Source organism: Argentina anserina, chromosome 1 (genome assembly GCF_933775445.1).
Source record: "Argentina anserina chromosome 1, drPotAnse1.1, whole genome shotgun sequence".
NCBI classification, from domain to species: Eukaryota; Viridiplantae; Streptophyta; class Magnoliopsida; order Rosales; family Rosaceae; genus Argentina; species Argentina anserina.
This window is the reverse complement of record NC_065872.1, coordinates 16,038,098-16,058,308: the sequence shown is the minus strand read 5'-3', so window position 1 is coordinate 16,058,308 and position 20,211 is coordinate 16,038,098. Positions and strand designations below refer to the sequence as shown.

Below are 20,211 nucleotides of genomic sequence, written 5' to 3'. Positions count from 1 at the left end.
CATGGCGATTATATGCAAAATTGGGTGCTAGCACCGGGTGAGAAACCTCCGAAGGAGCCAAGGACCCGAATCGCGCTCGCTTCTCACTACAACAAGTTCAAGCTACTCTTGCAAAAATGGGGCGAATGTTTGGCGGCATCACGACAACGTATAGCTAGCGGCACTTCGCTAATGGAGGAAGTAAGTACATTGTGTTATCATATATTATAATTTTTATTTGATTATATGAATTAAATTATGTAATTTATATCTAATTTATTTAAATATGTAGCATTGTTTACATATTTAATTATTTTAATATATCTAATTTTGTTTACATTATTTGTTTTATTTAATTTGTTTAAATATGTAGCATTGTTTACATTATTTGTTTTAATATATCTAATTTGTTACATTATTTGTTTTAGCTAATTTATTTAAATTATGTAATTAAATAAATACCTAATATAAGTTTTTTACATCAGGAGCGACAAGCTCAATCATGTTACTATAATACCAAGAAGAAAAAGTTTACACACTTTGAATGTTGGGAAGTGGTTAAAGATCATCCATCTTTCGTTGCGGTGCTACCTACTACTCCATCTCCATATGCAAGTAGTTACCACGGTACTCCTTCCGCAACTGAATCATCTCCAACCATCAATTTGGATGACGACCAATTGAATGAGACACCTCAAAGCCACACGGCAGCTCCATCGAGTCCACCTAGACCAATGGGAACCAAGGCGGCAAAGGAAGCTAGGCGCCAAAAGAAACAGGGTAAGACTCCTATTGAGCAACGGGTGGAGGTTTTGCATACCATTGCAAGTGACCAAGCATCATGGCATACTAAGAGGCTAGCCCATAATGAAAGTGAGCTTAATTATTATGCGGAGTACATAGACATTCAAAAGCGAAAAGAAGCAAGGGCGGAAGAAGAGTTACGATTGAAGAAACAAGAGAATGACACAATGATCATGACAATGGATTTGGAGGCTATGACCCCAATCTCGAAAAGGTATTTTACCAAGAGGAAACTAGCAATCCTTAATGAAGGAGAAGCTAGTCAAGATCAACCTACCGATGAAACGTATTCGGATTGTTATCACCCAAATCGCGTGCTTTTTCCATAGTAGTTATAGTATTGTACTAAGAATAAATCTGGGCTTGGCTCGTCATTTTATGTAATTTAAATTTTTCGAGAAATAAAATGCAATTTATTTATTAAGTTGAAATTGAAATACACATTAAATTAAAACACATACTGAAATTAAACACAAGCTTAATAATTAAACACAAACATCATGAAAACACACAATAAAACATATTTAAAGTATTTCACCGGTTTCCACTCTCCAAATGTGTTTCACCAAGTCTTTCTGGAGCTCTCGATGGATGTAAGCGGATTCGAGATCGGCAACACGGTCGTGAAACCGTTGTATATTAGCTCCATCTCTACTGATTGGCTCAAAAAGAACTCGATTCCCTTGTGCATTCACCGGCCCATCATAAACCCGGAAAGCCCTCGATGGGTTTTGCAAGTCTTCTTCTTCTTCTTCCTCATCATCATCCTCATCATCCACATACTCTTCCTCAACAATCATGTTATGCAATATAATGCAAGCTAACATGATGGTAGTCATTACCGATTTGTGGTGCAATGTACAACTATGACGTATAATTGCCCATCGAGATTGCAAGATGCCAAATGCCCTCTCCACATCTTTCCGGTATGCCTCTTGTTTCTTTTCAAAGAGCTTATCTTGCGGCGTCTGGGGATTGGAAATTGTTTTGACAAATGTAGAGTACCTTGGATATATTCCGTCAGCCAGATAATAAGCTGTGGTGTACCTCTGTCCGTGGACTTCGTAGACGACAGTTGGGCCTCTTCCGGCAAGGATCTCTGAGAACACATTCGATAGGTGGAGCACATTAATGTCATTTTTAGCTCCAGGACAGCCAAAAAAACTGTGCCATATCCACGTATCATACGAGGCCACTGCCTCTAGGATAACCGTTGGGCGACCCTTTCGGCCTGAGTATGCCCCTTGATAGGCGGTTGGGCAGTTCTTCCACTCCCAATGCATGCAGTTGATGCTTCCAATCATACCTGAAAAACCTCGGCGTTCTGCTTTAGCTAGTAGTCGCGTGAGGTCTGCCGGTGTTGGATTGCGGAGGTATCTTGGACCATAAAGATGAACAACTTGGCTGCAAAACTCCTTCATACATTTCAGGGTAGTCGATTCCCCCATCCTTGTAATTTCAGTACACTGATCTGCGGCTGACCTGTACGCTAGCATTCGTAGAGCCCCGGTCATCTTTTGTTGGGGAAGTAGCCCTAGCAAACCAGTGGCGTCTTCTCTTTGATGCCAAGACATGTCGTGGTTGCAGAGGTCCGTCATGATAATGTTGAATCGGTCTCTGCTCATCCTGTACCTCCGACGAAAGTCTTGAGCGTCGAAAATTGGACGTTCGATGAAGTAATCTTCCATGAGATTGTGTCCCCTAGATAGCCTTTGACGTGGCTTATTCGGTTTTTTACCGCGACGTGAACTGCTTGGTCGTGTTGATTCATCATCGTGTTGTGCTTCCGCCATGACCACCTGATTCACGAATGATTGCTCCATATCGTCATCCTCTTCTTGTTGACGTTGTCTCCGCCTGAAAAAATTATGGAAGCTGAAAGGATTCATCAGAGTGATGAACAAGGAAATGTTGCTAAGTGTTTAGATTGAAGGATGAGTTATAATGAGTGATATTAGACGTTTTTATAGCAAATTGGTCGAAAATCTTATCAGAAATTTGGTCCAATTATTTTGCTGACAGTGACACGTGTCAATTCTCTACTAGTCGAAAATCTTATCGGAAATTTTGAATAATATCGAGTCGATAATGACACGTGGCACATTATTATTGGTTGTAAATATATCTGGTAAAAAAAATTAATTATTGTATTGCTCAAGCAAATTGTAAATGAGTGTGTGAAAAAATCGATTTGCTTGAGCAAAATATGAAATCGATTTGCTTGAAGCAAAATTGGCTTCTGGCCCTACCATTTGCTTGAGCAAATGCAATTTATGGGTGCAGATGCTCTAAGGGCTTTTGGGTTTTTCATGGGGTTTTTCAGGTTAGTTGTGTTTAGAAACAATAATTATCCGTTCTTAAAAAAAACCTATTAGTTATGGTGTTTGAGGTTTAATCACAACTGTAGGATACTAGCCATGGCTTTTTTGCCTCCTTCACAATCTGCTCAGTCCCCTACCCTCTTCATTTATCAAATTCTTTTCACAGGCGCCCTCATCAGGTCATCCATCGATGCTATGGCTGCAAGTTTTGCTTGGACCTTAGCCCTTGCTTCTAAGGCAAGCGGCGGTCCAAAACCAGATCTGGGAAAGCTCGGCGGTGGCTCTGTTCGCTGGGCAAATCAGTTATTCCTCCTTGGTCATCCTCTCACTCATCGTATTATTGACTCAACAACTTTCATCGCACTTAACTTGTTTCCCGTGCGTTTAGGGTTCAAGAAAGAGGTGAAAACGTCTTTATGGCTTCCTTTGATGTCGCCACTGATCGGAGCAAGGTTTTGAAGGGTGGTGTCTGGTGCTATGAAAGGGCGCTGGTGGTTTGGGTTCCGTATGATGATATTACTCGGATCCCGGCCGTCCCATTGGATCAGTTCCCGGTTTGGGTGAAGGTCCGGGAAACTTCACATTGATTGGAAATTTTCTTGGTGATTTTTTGGATTATCACAAGAAAGAGTTTCGTAGGGGTTGCAATTGCTTGCTGATAAAGCACTACATTCGAAAAGACCATCCAATTGGAATGTTAGATTGTTTTGGAACCAAGGGTGGAGTTGTTGCTGCAATTTGAATTTCTTCGTTTGTAGGACGACACCTACATCATCTAGGGTTTCACCATCAGGGCTTTCTGTGAGGAAGACACGCTGGATTGCTCGAAAATTAGATAGGGATTTGGATGCAGTTGATAGTCCAGTTATGGGGAATCATAGTACTCTGGTTGGTGATGGGGAGCATGGAGGTTCACCTGCTCTAGCTAATATTGGCATTGTTGTTTTCTGGTAATGATTTTGGTGGTGCTCAGGGTACGGTGGAGTCACCAGAGAAGTAGTCTCAAAAGAGAGGCAGAGCGGGGATAGCTTCTCCATCACCCAAAAAGATCAAGACCATATTGGGTGGTCGTGTCCCAGTTTTGCGGCTGGAGGCTTTAGGTTTTTCATAATCTGATTTGGAATCACCGATAGCTTTCCAGAAGAAGAAGAAGAAGAAAGACAAGCGAAGAAGAAGAAAGGCGGGCGTTTGTTGGGGAGTAAGAAAAAAGTGCCCAAACCAAGTAAGAAGCTGGACCCTTTGGCTCCGTGGATGAAGCTCTCCTCCGGGTCTAATTGCAAGAAGGTTAGTCCTAACAAGAGCAAGGGGGTCGTTTAGATCTTAGTGTCCCTCACCTAAGCTATGCGGGGGTGAGTCTCTTTAATTTACTCTGGATACTATTTGTTGCACACCAATTGAGGTCCTAGGTGATGGTAGTATCTTCTATTGGGGTTTAATAGACTGTTCGGTTCATCATTGGTACTTTAGGTTTATTTGTGCGTAATTTATAATGAAGGATACATGTCATTGGATTGATACTTGTTCTGGGTGGCATTATTAGCACCTATATTACTTAGGTTCAAGACAACTTATGATGTATATGCTTTTCTGGTCGGTTAATGTAACTATTTTATTCTTAAAAAAATGGAGGCAAAAATCCCAATTTTGCTTCTTTCTATAATATTAGAGTATTGGGTATTGAATCATAATTGTAATTAGACTTAACAAACTATTGAATATGTGATTTTGGGGTTGATACAATATTGGATTTGGTGTAATAGTTGGGATTGACCTAGAGGTACTTTTTTTATATCTCTCATCAATGATATTTTGCTTTTTAAACTGGTTGGTCTTTAGGTGGACGTGTTGAACCATATTCTCATCCAATCTTGCATAGAACACATTCTTCATCAAAGAAAGCTCGATGGTTCCTTTGATTATTTGAAAGGAAGTATAGGAAGTAGAGGGGCCAACACTGGAGTGTGTTAGAGACAGTAGTTCTTTGATGAAGATGATTATGCAAAACTGGATGCTCTGCAAAGTTTCGTCATCCGGCATTGATGATGCCATCAACTACAATTTTATCGGGATCCTCAATACATTTGAAGATTAGCTCTGAAATCAGATAAACATAAGAATAAAGATATTAAATATCGAAGCAAAAGAACCTTCGTACTAAGGCTATAATGGCTATATGCCTAAAGTCAACCTTCTGAAGCACACACACCTCAAAGTTATTTTCTTATTTCCTGAGATATGGAGGCTAGAGTTTAAGTTACACACTTCACAAATCTTGGTTCTTATACTTCAGCTCCCTCTTCTTGGTGTTCTGGCTGGATTTCAGGGAATCTCAGCAGCCCTTATTTCCACAAACTTAATCTTTATTTCACATGTTGAATAAAAGGGCTCAAGACGTTGGGGTGGTGCAAAATTTCTAAAAATGATAGTCTTGAATGTGACCGGATTAGTGAAATCTTTGCTTGGTTGTAGTTCAATCAGATTTGGTTGGAGTTGAATTTGCTTGACGAGTGCCTTACTGCACAAAGTTTTCATGTTAATTTCTTTTTCACCAAAGAGAGTTGAGTTGAAGTTAAAAAATACAAGGACTCAAGGAGAACATTAAGATGGAATGAAGAATTCTATTAATTCAAACGAAGAAATGAATGATTTATAAGAATATGAATTTGTAATGAGGATCAGAGGAAAGAGTTTACATTGAAAATAAACAAGCAGTAAATGTATTGGGTTTATGTTTTGTGAGAAAGACTGGTCGGTTTTTGTAATGTTACGAGAACTAGATTACGAGCTTTTGACATTTTTAGTTTTAAAAACAAGACAAAGTTTGGTTTTGATTTTTAATATCTTAGTTGGGCATTAGAGAGAGAGAGATAGATAGATAGATTATTAATAGACCGGATGTGATATTTAATATTTTTAACTTAAAATATGTCGTGACTATGCATAATGATGCATCAGAATTGGATGGGCAAGATCCATTCATGAGGTAGTATTAGGAGAGAACCATGCATGAGAGGATTTCAATTTGTTAATACTAGCATGACCATTTTTTATAGCAAATCACTTGATTTTATAGACTAAAGCCTGAATAACCATTACATACTCCTTTGTTGTTGTCGTGTAACAGATAATAGATCTTGAGCCGAAACCCATACTTAGTACATAGCATAAGACAATTTTTTTTAAGAACTATATTTTGAAAAGAAAATATAAAATAAAAATAATAATAATATACGACTTATAGAAGCACAACACTAGTCTAGAAAACTAATCTAAATTGTTCTTGTCCCTTGGGCAAGCCACCATATCACAAGCATTGGGCCTAGTAGCCCCACATCACCAAATTTCAACCCAAAAGAGCCATACTTCCCCAAATAATGCCATCCCTAGTGGCCCCAAAAATGCCCCAAGGAAGCCACCTCCGGCACCATACCTTTACTAGCATCTGTCACCACAAAGGACCACATCTTCCAACCAAGGTTGGCATTTGCAATGCTCACTGGCAACAAACTGCCCCAGAAGCTAGCTGCCCAACCGAAGTCGACGAGTTTAAGCCAGGTGGTTGCTCGATCTCTTTCTAGCACTGATTCACACCCAAACGAGGTCCTCGCTGAACCAACAAACAGCCTTTGCGATCAAAATCGCCAAATTAGGATAGGCGGTCACCAGACCAGGGAACAACCCTGAAGCCCATCACCCTTGCTGGTGCCACTTCATCGACACAATCTGGGCCCTATAACGCCACTGTCGCTAGCCATCGAAACCTAGGTTTCACTCCTTGAGATCACTTCGAAAAAGACGTAGGTTTCCGCATAAAAAAGGGATCTCCTAAATTTACTTTTTTAGTTTTTGAACAGCTTGAAGCATGGACACAAGGAATGAATACAAGTTTTGAGAACAAGTTCTGATAAGGCAAAGGCTAGTGTCACAGGTATCACGTGCAATATATGCCCACCGTGCGCAAGTTAATTTTTCTCGCCTGCTTTCTACCTATGATGGTGATAGGGTGATCAATCGCAGCCAGCATTCCTTCTACGCAGCGGAATCTCTACGTTCTAATTACCTTTATGAGCGATTAACTCCCAACTCACTCTACACACAAGTGTTTCCCAATTGTGCGGGAGTTAGGATCATGCAAACACACACACTCGATTTGTTGAACTATTGCTCCGTTTTCATTGATGAATTCAAAGTACAATCCTACAATTCTAGCATGGACCTTTACAAGTCTTTCTCCTCAAGTCTCATGTAGTAACCTACAAGCTATTTAAACATACTAATCAACATGGAAGTTGACATTCCCAACTTCCCTAGGACACATGTCATGCATGCCATTATTCTAGGTGTAGTGGACAGCCCCCACTACTAGGTTTATTAACTGTCAAGACGATGTGGCTGCTTGCATGCTTTGCCAAGGCATGCAACTGCCCCTTAAATTGTGCACCAACTGCCCCTGATAACCTCCCTCTGATCATACGCCAACTGCCCTTGATAACTGCCCACTAAGCAGCCAAGTAACCTCCCATAAAGCCCATGTAACTGCCTAGGTAACTGCCATTATCCTTGCTCTGCAACTGCCTCTGCTGACGAGGCTAATATCCCCGCAACCGCCTGCTGACAAGGCTAACTGCTTGCACGGTCTGCAACTGCCTGGTGAGACTAATCTGCCTGCACTGCCCTCCGCCACTGCTGCTGCTGGCGAGGCTAATATTTCTGCATAGATCAGCGTTGCCTTCGGGTCATCCCTGCTTGAGTTTGTATTGCCTTCGAGTCAGTTTGCCTGCGCTGTTTCTGGTGAGGCTAATATCCCTGCATGCTAGCGAGGCTAATCTGCCTGTCTGCCACCGAGGCTAGCCTCACTGCTAGCGAGGCTAATAGCTCCGCACGGGTCTGCACTTGTTCTCCGTCTTGTTCCTACGCTCATACTCCCTGCTTTAAGCTTCCCACGCATGGACAAGGTGCAAGGTGAAACCATGCCCTGCGCACCCCTGCCTATAGCATTAGTGAGGGTGTAACCGCTAGTATAGTACTATTTTTGTATTTTGCCTCTCGATCGGGTAAGAAAACCCGACTCAAATGATTAGATCCGAATTCCACAAAGTTTAGTAGAAACACTTCAACACTGTGACTCTTCTTCATTTCAGGGTCGTCTCCTCCTCCTCCTTCTGCTTCTTCTTCTCTCTCATTTCCCTACTATGACCTTCTCTAATCCATGACGATCCAGATGAAGAACCTCACTCTTCTCCTCCTTCTCTTCCTCCTCACCTGTCACCTCTCCCAAGTCCTCTCATGGAAGAAAGACGAGTTCCGCAACTGTAACCAAACCCCTTTCTGCAAGCGCGCCCGTTCCCGCAAGCCCTCCTCCTCCTCCCTCGCCGCCCACGACGTCTCCATCTCCGATGGCGACCTCACCGCCAAGCTCGTCGCCAAACCAATCGCAGAAGAACAAGATAACGACGACCCGATCAAACCCCTTATCCTCACTCTCTCCGCCTACCACGGCGGGATCCTCCGCCTCAAGATCGACGAGCTCGATCCGCCGCGGAAGCGCTTCGAGGTCCCCGACGTCGTTCTCCCCGAGTTCGACGCCAAGAAGCTCTGGCTGCAGCGGCTCTCGACGGAGACGATCGACGGCGCCGCGTCCTCGGTCGTGTTCTTGTCCGACGGATACGAGGTTGTGCTGAGGCACGATCCGTTCGAGGTCTACGTCCGGGAGACGAAGGGTAATCGTGTAATTTCCGTTAATTCTAATGGCTTGTTTGATTTTGAGCAATTGAGAGAGAATAAGAGAGAAGGTGAGGATTGGGAGGAGAGGTTTAGAGGTCATACTGATCGGAGGCCATACGGCCCTCAGTCCATTAGTTTCGACGTGTCGTTTTTCGGGGCTGATCATGTCTATGGGATCCCTGAGCGTGCTACTAGCTTTGCATTGAAGCCTACTAGAGGCCCTGGAGTTGAGGAATCGGAGCCTTATAGGCTGTTTAACTTGGATGTGTTTGAGTACGTTCATGACTCGCCGTTCGGGCTTTACGGCTCGATCCCGTTTATGATCTCCCACGGCAAGGCCCGGGGGACTTCGGGATTCTTTTGGCTGAATGCTGCCGAAATGCAGATTGATGTGCTCGCCGATGGGTGGGACGGCGAGGCTGGCATTGTCAAGGAGGGGAGGATCGACACGTTTTGGATGAGTGAGGCTGGCGTGGTGGATGCTTTCTTTTTTGTGGGGCCAGGGCCGAAGGATGTGGCGAGGCAGTACACGAGCGTGACCGGCACGCCAGCGATGCCGCAGTTGTTTGCGGTGGCGTATCACCAATGTAGGTGGAATTATAGGGATGAGGAGGATGTGGAGCAAGTTGATGCCAAGTTTGATGAGCATGATATTCCGTATGATGTTTTGTGGCTTGATATTGAGCATACGGATGGGAAGAGGTATTTGACGTGGGACCGGATGCTTTTCCCGCACCCGGAGGAGATGCAGAGGAAGTTGGCTGCTAAGGGTAGGCATATGGTTACCATTGTGGACCCCCATATTAAGCGAGATGACTTGTACTTTGTGCACAAGGAAGCCACAGAAAAAGGTTATTATGTTAAGGATGCCAATGGGAATGATTATGATGGGTGGTGCTGGCCTGGTTCATCATCGTATTTGGATATGTTGAGGCCTGAGGTTAGGTCCTGGTGGGCTACAAAGTTCACTACTCAGAATTATGTTGGGTCAACTCCTTCCTTGTACATCTGGAATGATATGAATGAGCCTTCCGTCTTCAATGGTCCTGAGGTATGTTACTAAATCACTTATCTTTTTCTCTTTTGTTGACAGTAGAATTCTTTGTGAAAAATTTATTTTGCTTTTTTTAATAGACATACTCGTCAATTTGTTTAAGAAGAAATCTAAGTTGGTTTTAACCAGTTTTTGATTACTTATTATGTATTTTTGCAATGAGTGAAAACAGTGATTCCAGTCTGCAATGTATGTACATCTTATGTCAGTTGTTTGTATGCACATGTATTATATATTACATATGATTAGGAAAATGTGGGTGAACATAATGTAAAGACACATATAATTAGTTCAATTAATGTCTTCTTTGTTTATTCTTGTCTTTTGCTTTATTTTATTTATTTATTTTAAATTTCTTTCTGTAGCATCATGAAAACTGACTGAGATTTCAGATTACCCTTGTAAAGAAAAGGTTAGGGTATCTCAGTATCTCTGCTACTACTAGCCTAATTTATGTGGCATAAAATTGTGCAAAGTTTGTTATATCAACTCATTAGAATAAGTTTTGAGCTCTGGTGATATATGAGGGTTATGAACTATATATAGAGAACCAAAATATATGCTAAAATGAGGTGCTATTTCTTCCAGCCTTCCTTGTAGCCTTAAGACTTCGGGTTTTGGAGGAACTTGAGCGATCATGAAGTCAAGGACATCAAGATTACAATTGCAAGGACCTTGATGTAGATTACAGTTGGAATCTTAGACACTAGTTCTACAATTCTTCTATTTCTCCATCAGATTTCCTGTTCTTGTCAGCTTAATTAACTAGTGTGGTGCTGGCATCATCTAGGCCTATAGGAAAAGACGGTGCTAGAATCTTCAGGGAACTTTGTTTGCAACTTTTACTATAGACACTTGTTTTACAACCCTGTTTTTTTTTACTCAAATATCTCCCCTCTACTGCAATATTGAAAGCCAAAGAACCTTCCTATGCCTATGTCTTGTTGCTAATGGGGAAGATTAATGCTTTTTTATATAGACACTAGATGTGAAATCTTTCTTTTTCTCAATTGTATCCCCTCTACTGCAATATGAAAGCCAAAGAATCTTCCCATGAATTTTTGCAAATATGGTTAGGAGAAGAGGACATACTTGTCACTCTTGATTTAGCATCATTTCCTGAGTGGAAGAAAATCCAAGAAAATACTAGCATATCCTTGATTTCATTCACACAAACATCAAAACCTTGTTTGCTATTTTCTTTTGAAAAAGAGAGATTGAAGGGCTTTTCTTTGTTTTTACCAGAGGTGGAATGTCAAGATAGTGAATGAGTTGACCAAAGAATATTGAGAGCTGGCTGTCATAAACGCCTGAGTTATCCCGTGACAGAATGTAGAGTATGAGTCAACTAAATGTATATCATATAGGATAGGTTAATTTTTTTTCTATTATATCAAAAAAAATCTTTCTGTGAATAAGGGTCAAGCAAATGATACCAATCAAGTGTATTGGTGCAGAGATGTTTTGGATGATTGTCGATATGTGTGGAGTCAACAATTAGAAAAATAACTCCATCCAACATTGTTTTCCCAGAGAGGATCTTATACTCTTCATTAAAATCTATCAATAGTGACAACAGGAAATGTGCAAATGTTTGTGTGCGTATGTACCCTTTGATTGAATGTCAATCAAGGGACATTTTTCTCCCGTCAAAAGTCTATATAAAGATTTGCATCTAAAGATCAAACTAAATTCAGTAAACTTGCATGAGAGTGGGATGGACAAGACGTCAGTCTGCTTGCATTGATACTCCTTTATTTAAGCTAGTTTATTAAAATTAATCTTGAAGGGATTTAACTTGCAGAAACAATGTTTTTTTTTTAAATCTATTACGACTTTGAGTATTGTGGGCATAGGCAGAAAAAGCATGGATTCTGGATTACTCATGGACTTGCGTTCTGTTCTTCCAAACTATTTCATGTTTTACTACTGTCTATCTGTAATAGTGTGTTCTCATTTACATGTTACTATAGCAGTCCAGCTCCACGCCTCCGCAACCTGCAATAGAAAATGGTGATGAGTACCACGCCTGCGAGTTATTTTCATTTTGCATATGCTTATTCTTTAGACCCTGTTCTTAGTATCTGCTTAAGTTGGGCTGAAGTGGTGGAAGACTTGCCCACTCATTACTATGTAGTTATGGTCTATTTTGCGTTATAATGAATCAAGACCGCTTATAATTGTCAGGAACTGGTCACTGTATGTCTAAATAAATACTCTTGGCCAAATAGTCCAAAGCAACATATCCTATGGTGGTAAATGCAGGCAGGTTGGGTGGCTGAAAAGTTTGGAGTCAACCCAAAGCTTTTCAAGTAAAACTGTTACACAACCTAAATGCGACACTTAGCATGACTTAATACAGATACTGTAAAATGTAAATCAGTAATTTACTTCTAATTCATCTTGATTTCAGGGTTTAACTGCTAGACTTTTTTCCCTATTTAAATCATTAGTGAAATTCAGCACTTGACAAGGGATTCAACCTTACAGAATAGAAGAAATTTTCAGTTTGTGCTGTGCTGCACTGCATTTTTCTGATGCTGAATGTTAAGAAAAATCATGATGGCTGAGTGTGTGCCTTTTGGTTTGCTTTGTCTTTATGTTCTGTTTTATTGTTGCATACCATCTCTACATCTCAATATCTCATGAATATTTCCCATAACCAGGTCACAATGCCTAGAGATGCTGTACATCGAGGAGATGCAGAACACCGGGAGGTACATAACGCCTATGGTTACTACTTTCACATGGCCACAGCAGATGGGCTTGTTAACCGTGGTGATGGTAGGGATAGACCGTTTGTATTATCAAGAGCAGTATTTGCTGGAAGTCAAAGACATGGAGCAGTATGGACGGGAGATAATACAGCTGAATGGGAACACCTTAGGGTTTCAGTTCCAATGGTTTTGACTCTTGGTCTTACCGGGGTATCATTCTCTGGTAAGAAGATATATACCTCCTATTGATACAAAGCTTGTCTTTTTGTAGGTACTAATGGATGTATTGTTTGTACAGGTGCTGATGTGGGTGGGTTTTTTGGCAATCCAGAACCTGAGTTATTAGTTCGTTGGTATCAATTAGGAGCATACTATCCTTTCTTTAGAGCTCATGCTCATCATGACACCAAAAGACGAGAACCATGGTTGTTTGGGTAAGACTTCCTCGACTGTTTGAGTATGTATGTTTGCTATATACTTCAGAATGCTGCCACATATCTGCATTCACAATCTTCATACACCAATTTAATTATTATAGTCGAGCATACTGTTTAGGTTCATTGCGAGGTTTGATTTGCATCATACAGTTTTCAAAATTGATACTGTCCCCAAGTAGTTGAGATGGCTTTAAATCTATGCTTTGTTATGGTTCTATTCAATTTTGTTCTTCCCAGCTTTAATTATTACAAATGGTGCCAAGGGAATGTGTCTTATATCTCTTATTTATATACATAACAAAATTTCTGCAAGGGGTTTTAACTTATTTTGATTTGATGTTTCCTTGGAAAGGGAAAACAAATGGAATGTTAGAACTTTTAGGCAAGAATTCTGAGATGGTTATGGGAGCTATAATAAAGAGTAGGTAGTGTGATAGTGATGCAATATGATCAAAACCTGCTAGCTGGAGTACAGATGATTTTCATTGTGGTCTATCCAAATTACATGGTTGTATTGCATTCCATCATTTTGAGTAATAAATTAGTGTTGATGTTTCAAAAGTGGTTACTTCCATTGCTTGGATTAGGTTGTTTTATAGAAACTTTAATCATGAAATATCTATTTGTTGAAAATATAGAGAAAAAAGAACATGAAGAACAAAATCTATGTTCTCCTTTGATAATTGGAAACTTGTGAAAGTATGAAATTTCAAATGTTTAGATGCACAAAATCCATATTTTACCTCATGTAGTCAATAGTTCAATATTAGAAGTTACTTTTTGTACTTGTCTTCTATCCATGTCTTACATCATCATTCTTTACCTTGTCTTCTTGCAGAGATAAAAATACTGAACGTATAAGGGATGCTATACACATGCGTTATATGTTGCTTCCATACTTTTACACATTGTTCAGAGACGCAAACACCAGTGGTGTTCCAGTAGCTCGTCCATTGTGGATGGAGTTTCCTTCCGAGGAAGGTACTTTCACAAATGATGAAGCTCTCATGATTGGAAACAGCCTTTTGGTTCAAGGGATCTATACAGAGGTATCACTATAGCCTAAAAGTTAGGATCCTTTTATGTTTAGTTTCCCTTTTCCTAATGTTCTTTCATTTATCTCTGATACTTCTGATTTTTTTTCCCTTGTACCAGCATGCAAAACATGCTTCAGTTTATTTGCCTGGAAAAGAATTATGGTATGAGGTGAAAACGGGAGCAGCTTACAGGGGAGGTAAGACCCATAAGCTGGATGTTAATGAAGAGGGTGTTCCTGCATTCCAGAGGGCTGGGACTATCATTCCAAGGAAAGACCGATTTCGTCGGAGTTCCACCCAGATGGTGAACGATCCATACACTCTGGTATGCCTTTAAACTAGTTCAGTGAAGTTTCCTAATAATACATAAAGTCAGTCTGGACATGCTTAGAACTTAAAAAATACAATTCAAAATTTTTGGTGTGATTTTCTCTCTAATTTCTTTGTTAATACACTTTAAGCTTTGAGAAGGCTCTGATTAATGATTGTCTATATCCAAGCCTGTCTCAAGTATGCCTCATCAAAGGTTTTCATCCATCATGAATACTTGTAAAAGAAGAAAGGTTTTTGGCAATGTTACATTTAAATGTGGGCAAACTCGTCCAACTTGCATTAGACCTTGATTATTCAAACTGGACCTGTGAATGCCATTCAAAAATAAAAAGAGAATTAAAAGCCAAGGTTTTTGTTGTCTGCCGATATGTATCAAGACTTTCAATGCGCTAATTTAGCAAGAATAATTGAGAAGGCATAACTTCTAAGTCAGATAGTCCTAATTCTGTTTTGGTTGTTTTTCCCGATTGCTGACTAAGCCACATAGGCTCAATGCATATGCAAACATGCTTGAAGATTGCATTCCCATTACACCAAAAGATAAAGAAGATTGCAATTCTAAAGGTCTATTTTCATTTGATATACAGACCTAGAAGCAATGTCTTGCTTTACACAAGTTGAGAAATTTTGCAAAGAAATTTTGGGCCCAATATTAAGTTGGGGCAGACTAACTGTCGATTAATATTGTATCTTAAAAAAAAAATTTATTTTGAAGTGTATGGTTTAGTAAGACTGTGACTTGGCTACCTAGGCTTATTGTAAATCCTTGGAGAATCTATTTCCATTGAGAATATGCATTTCAATTTTCATAGTCTAGATTTGTCATTGTCATCCTAGTGTTAGCAGTTCATTTTATTATTATATTTTCAGATTTGTATTGTGTAAGAATTGTGATGATGCGTGAACAGAAATGACAAGAAAATTGTTGAAGTTCCAAAACTTTTTTTTTTAGTTCTTTGTTGCCGCAGCCATGTTATGCTCGTGTGAATGCTTGTCTGTGTGTGAAAAACAGAAATCAGGTTGGATGTATGGTTGTAATTTTCTTTTTTGCTTGTTGTAGGTGATAGCACTGAATAGTTCACAGGCAGCTGAAGGTGAACTTTATGTGGATGATGGCAAAAGCTTCGAGTTTCAGCAAGGGTCATATATCCATCGTCGCTTTGTTTTCGCAGATGGGAAGCTAACATCTGTTAACCTGGCACCTGAAAACACCCAATTTTCTTCAGAATGTTTTATTGAGCGAATTATTCTTCAAGGACTGTCTACTGGTAACAGGAGAGTGCTAATTGAACCGGCAAATGAAAAGGCTGAAATTGAACAGGGGCCACTTCTCCTTCATTCAAGGCAAGGACCAACAGTGTTGACGATTCGAAAACCTAATGTCCGGATAGCAGAAGATTGGGTCATCAAAATATTTTAGAAACCAGCGGTTGATTTCTTACATCTCTTGCACTAATCTCAGGTCAATGGACTCTTCTTTTTGGGTTGAACATGAGATATTTATTTAGACTAGTAACATTGGAGGAAAATGTTAATTTACTATACATTTGCAGTTAAATGCTTATACATGATCCAGAGTCTCCATGATAGTGTCATTTTGTTGGTTGTGCTTTCTCATAAGCCCGACCTTTGACATGAGACTTGTGCCGGGAAAAAACATTTCGAATTCTTTTACCTTAAATCCCATGTCCTGCGAGTGTCTAGTAAAACCGAGTGCAAGAGCTCCTTTGACATGGCCTTTCAAGGTAAGGAGAGTGTCAACTCTACGTTCCCAGCTGGCTCTTCTATAAGATGCAGACGCAGAGATGCGAAAACTGATAGATCTCCAAACGCAAGGGAATGACATGATTTCTTGCAGAAAATAGCAGTCCTACTTTCTTCATGTTTAGATCAACTCCTGTTGATTCAAGTGACTATAATGAACTTTTCAAGTATTTGAATGTCTCTTATCATGGCTGCAGAATAGAAGCTCACATAGAAGTTGGCAAACGTTTGAAATATGAGTTGTGACTTCCATTAATGAGTAAGGTTAAGATTGGTACGTAGATGGCTCTGATTTTATAAATTTGGTTATATTGGGAGTAAACCATCCACCACCCCAAGGGTTCAAGACTTCAAGTGATCCGAAAACCCTCTCCCTTTGCTTGTTGATGATATTATTGATATATATACCTTGAGTTTCGTTGGTCAAGTTACAAGCACCAGCACCAAGTCAATCAGGATCGTCCCAGATGAATCGATGCAGATTGCTGAATGTTAAGTTAATCCAAAGACTTCATCTGGAATCTCTTTGTCAAACTTCGAAAATCCCATGCAACCTATGCACATTGATCTTCGACTTCTATGACAACACACACAGGTGGTATACTAGCAAGACCCTGAGACTATTCCATGGAAAGACTAGCTAGAACGGCCTTACAGACTGTTTAAGGATAGGGAAGTTTAGGTAGGGGTGGGCACGGGATGGGACGGGACGGGACGGGGCTCATCCCACGTCCCGTCCCACTCTTTTGAATCGGGACGGGATCGGGACGGGACGAGGGTTTTTAAGAATGCATCCCACTCGGGATTAATCCCGGTTCGGACGGGACGGAATAAGGACGGGACGGGACAAATCCCACCTTCTTATGAAGTTAAATAAAGGGCAAATTATAAAAATGTACCATCTCCTAACATATATTAGAAAAAAGTCATTACTTATAAATTAATTATAAAAAAATCATCACATTTAAGTGGAAATTATAAAAAGGTCAACAAAATTAGAAAAAATCACTTTAAAAATATTTTATAGACTAATTTGCCCTTTCTTACTATTTTTCTTCTTTTTTTTCCTTCTTTTTCTAATTTCGGCCATAACTTTCTCGTCGGGCGATAGATTTTGACAAATTGGCACCGTTAGAAAGATCTTGCTCTCCTCTTTCATTTGATATACTATCCACTCCGAATCGACCAACCGTACAAGGTGCAATAACCATCGCAAAGGGTTGCCGCCATCAATGACGGTGCTTCAAGAAATTCTGGCGAAACCGAAGCTTAAGGTTCCCTAATTCTAACTATTCTCTTCATTCTGAGCATACTTATACCAATTTCATTTGAATTTTAACAAAATTTCGCATATTTCCACATTCTTCTAGGCATGTCACACCTCCTATCAAAACCACTGTCACAAACACTATCACACTATCTCTTAACTGTCACACCTACTGTCACAACCGTCATCACACCCACTGTCATAGAAGCTGTGACACTATTTATTTACAAAGATACTGTCACATATCCTGTCACAGATGCTGTCACACCCGCTGTCACACTACCTCTCACAGATGTTGTCACACTACCTATCACAGATGCTGTCACAGATACTGTCACACTACCTATCACACCCGCTGTCACACTACCTATCACAGATGTTGTCACAGATCCTATCACAGATGCTGTCACAAATGCTGTCACAGATGCTGTCACAGCTGCTGTCACACCCGCTGTCACACTACCTATCACAGCTGCTGTCACACCTCCTGTCACACTACCTGTTACACGACCTGTCACACCCGCATACTGCTGTCACACCCGCTGTCACACTACCTGTCACATCCACCCATTGTCACATTGTTTTATATAACTGTTGTGATGAGGAGGAGGAGGAGGAGAAGCACAAGAAGAAGAAGAAGAAGACGAATAAACTGTTGTGGGCACCCATGAACTGCTATGGGCACCCCTTAATCATCTTCTCCCTTAAACCCATATCTGGGTTTCTTTTTCCGGCTAGCTGCATCTGCAGCAACACCAACCTTCTCGGCGTCCTGGCCTCAAAGCAAACCTAGGACCAAGCCTGCAACTTCAAGATCTCTCTCTCTATCGTCGACGAGCACCCTAGAATCGACCTTGCCATCAATGATGCCGACGAGGTCAACCCCAATATTGATTTAGTCAAAAGGTGCGGGTCGGAGATGAAGGTGGTGTTAAGACTTCTGTGAAAAAAATAAATGGCAGTGGCATTCTTTGTAATTTTGGCAAAAAATAGGGGCAACGGTATAAGTAATTTAAGAAACTGATTTTTTTTCTAATTTTTAAATCTTACTTGACTTTTTTCTAATTTCAAGTGTCAAAAGTGACTTTTTTATAAGAAGCCCTCAAATAAAAACCTATATTTTTATTTTTTCATAACAAAATAACATTCAATAATGAAATTTTAACAAAAACAAAAACATATTATGTTCAAAATATTATAATTTACCATTATTATTTGAGTTAATATAATTTTGGAGTTATTAAGAACATAAATTAGTTCATTTTGATACAAATATATAAGAATTTTTAAGTTTTCATTAAAGGTGGGACGAGACGGGACAAAGCAGGATAGAAATTATTCGTCCCACGCCCCATCCCACTATTATGAAGCAGGACGTGATCGGGACGGGACGAATGTTTTTAGACCTCCGTCCCGTCCCGTCCCGTCCCTATGAATTTCGGGATGGGATCGGGATTTTCGTTTTTTATGCCCACCCCTAAGTTTAGGGGACTAGATAGACTATGTAATAACTCGAATTTTTGATATCCATATTTTTGTAAAGTATTGTAATTTATTACAATTGGTGTTTTCAATAAATTCACATTCTACGCCTTCTCGATAGTTGACATTGCGAAACGGAAGTGTTTTCAGAATTTCAAAGTCGAAAAACGTTAAGTTCATTTGACTCAAAAATTGACTTTTAATCTGTCCCTCATCTCTGAAAACTTTCTTCACAAAAGTCGTAGAGCTCGTCGATACGCATTCGTAGACATGGGACACACTTAAATCGGTATCGTATGCGAAAGTTGTTACTAACAGAAAGTTTCCGATTTTGGAAATTGTATAAAAGGACAATTTTGGGAAAACCTAAAAATCAGAAACCAATATTTGCAAACAGCCCGCACGACCCCAACCCCGACCCTTACCCTTTTCAGTGTTGACTGCACCTCCGCCGATCTCTCACTTCCGGCCACCGTGGTCTTCACCGCCAGTCTCTTTGGAACAACACGGTTGGCTGCTTCAGTTCTGTGGAGGTGGCACACCATCCATAGACACCTAGAAGCCTCATCGACGATATGAAGATTTTGCAAATTCATCGTCGTTGCAAGTTTCGTCGCAAGCTTCATCGCCGGTGAGCTTAGAGCCGAGGCCACCTTCAATCAACCGTAAGCTTGCCTTAGATCACGTCTACGCACGCATTCGGGGCCACAACTCAATCGACAACTACTGCATCGATGGGGACTTGTAGCTGCTTCTCTAGCAGTTTTTTGGCCAAATTTGACAGTCCTTGAAGGTACAAACCCCTTCCCTGCACTAGACCTTCGAATTTGATGAAGTGTTGTTGTTGATGTGCAAAATTGTTTTGGTGCACGGTGCGTGAACATGAGAGTTGTGTTCATGTTGGTGGTTTTAGTGACCTATGATTATATGCTAGTCATTTGTTATGCATTATAGTGGTATTGATGTGTTCGGTATACATCCTATTGGGTGGAATTCTAATACCAAGACTATGACATGCTATGGTTTATCGTTATGGGTGTCGGTCTGGTTAGTCAGAGGGCACTGAGCACCTTAGGTTAGCTTTTGAGTTTCGGGTTAAGATAATGTTACTTTTGTCTTTTGTTACTAAGTGACGGTTACGTTGTGTCACTAGGTTTTCGACAGAACGAGTGAGGGTGCCTTACTTAACGTTGTAGAAGTCGCGAACAAGAAATAAGGTGAGTAAATCTCACAATGTTGGAGTTATATTTTGGTTATTGATATAATATAGTGATCTATATATGTGTATTTGA

General features: G+C 40.3%; 1 protein-coding gene across 1 annotated transcript; it reads left to right on the top strand.

Annotated features, from left to right (window-relative positions):
• Nucleotides 1-8,257: 8,257 nt before the first annotated feature.
• Nucleotides 8,258-15,990, top strand: LOC126788753 (probable glucan 1,3-alpha-glucosidase). The gene is made up of 6 exons (XM_050514768.1): nt 8,258-9,879; nt 12,549-12,822; nt 12,898-13,033; nt 13,875-14,085; nt 14,192-14,398; nt 15,467-15,990. Exons 1-6 carry the CDS (start codon nt 8,314-8,316, stop codon nt 15,824-15,826), a joined length of 2,754 nt encoding a protein of 917 aa, XP_050370725.1. The 5' UTR covers nt 8,258-8,313; the 3' UTR covers nt 15,827-15,990.
• Nucleotides 15,991-20,211: the final 4,221 nt, after the last annotated feature.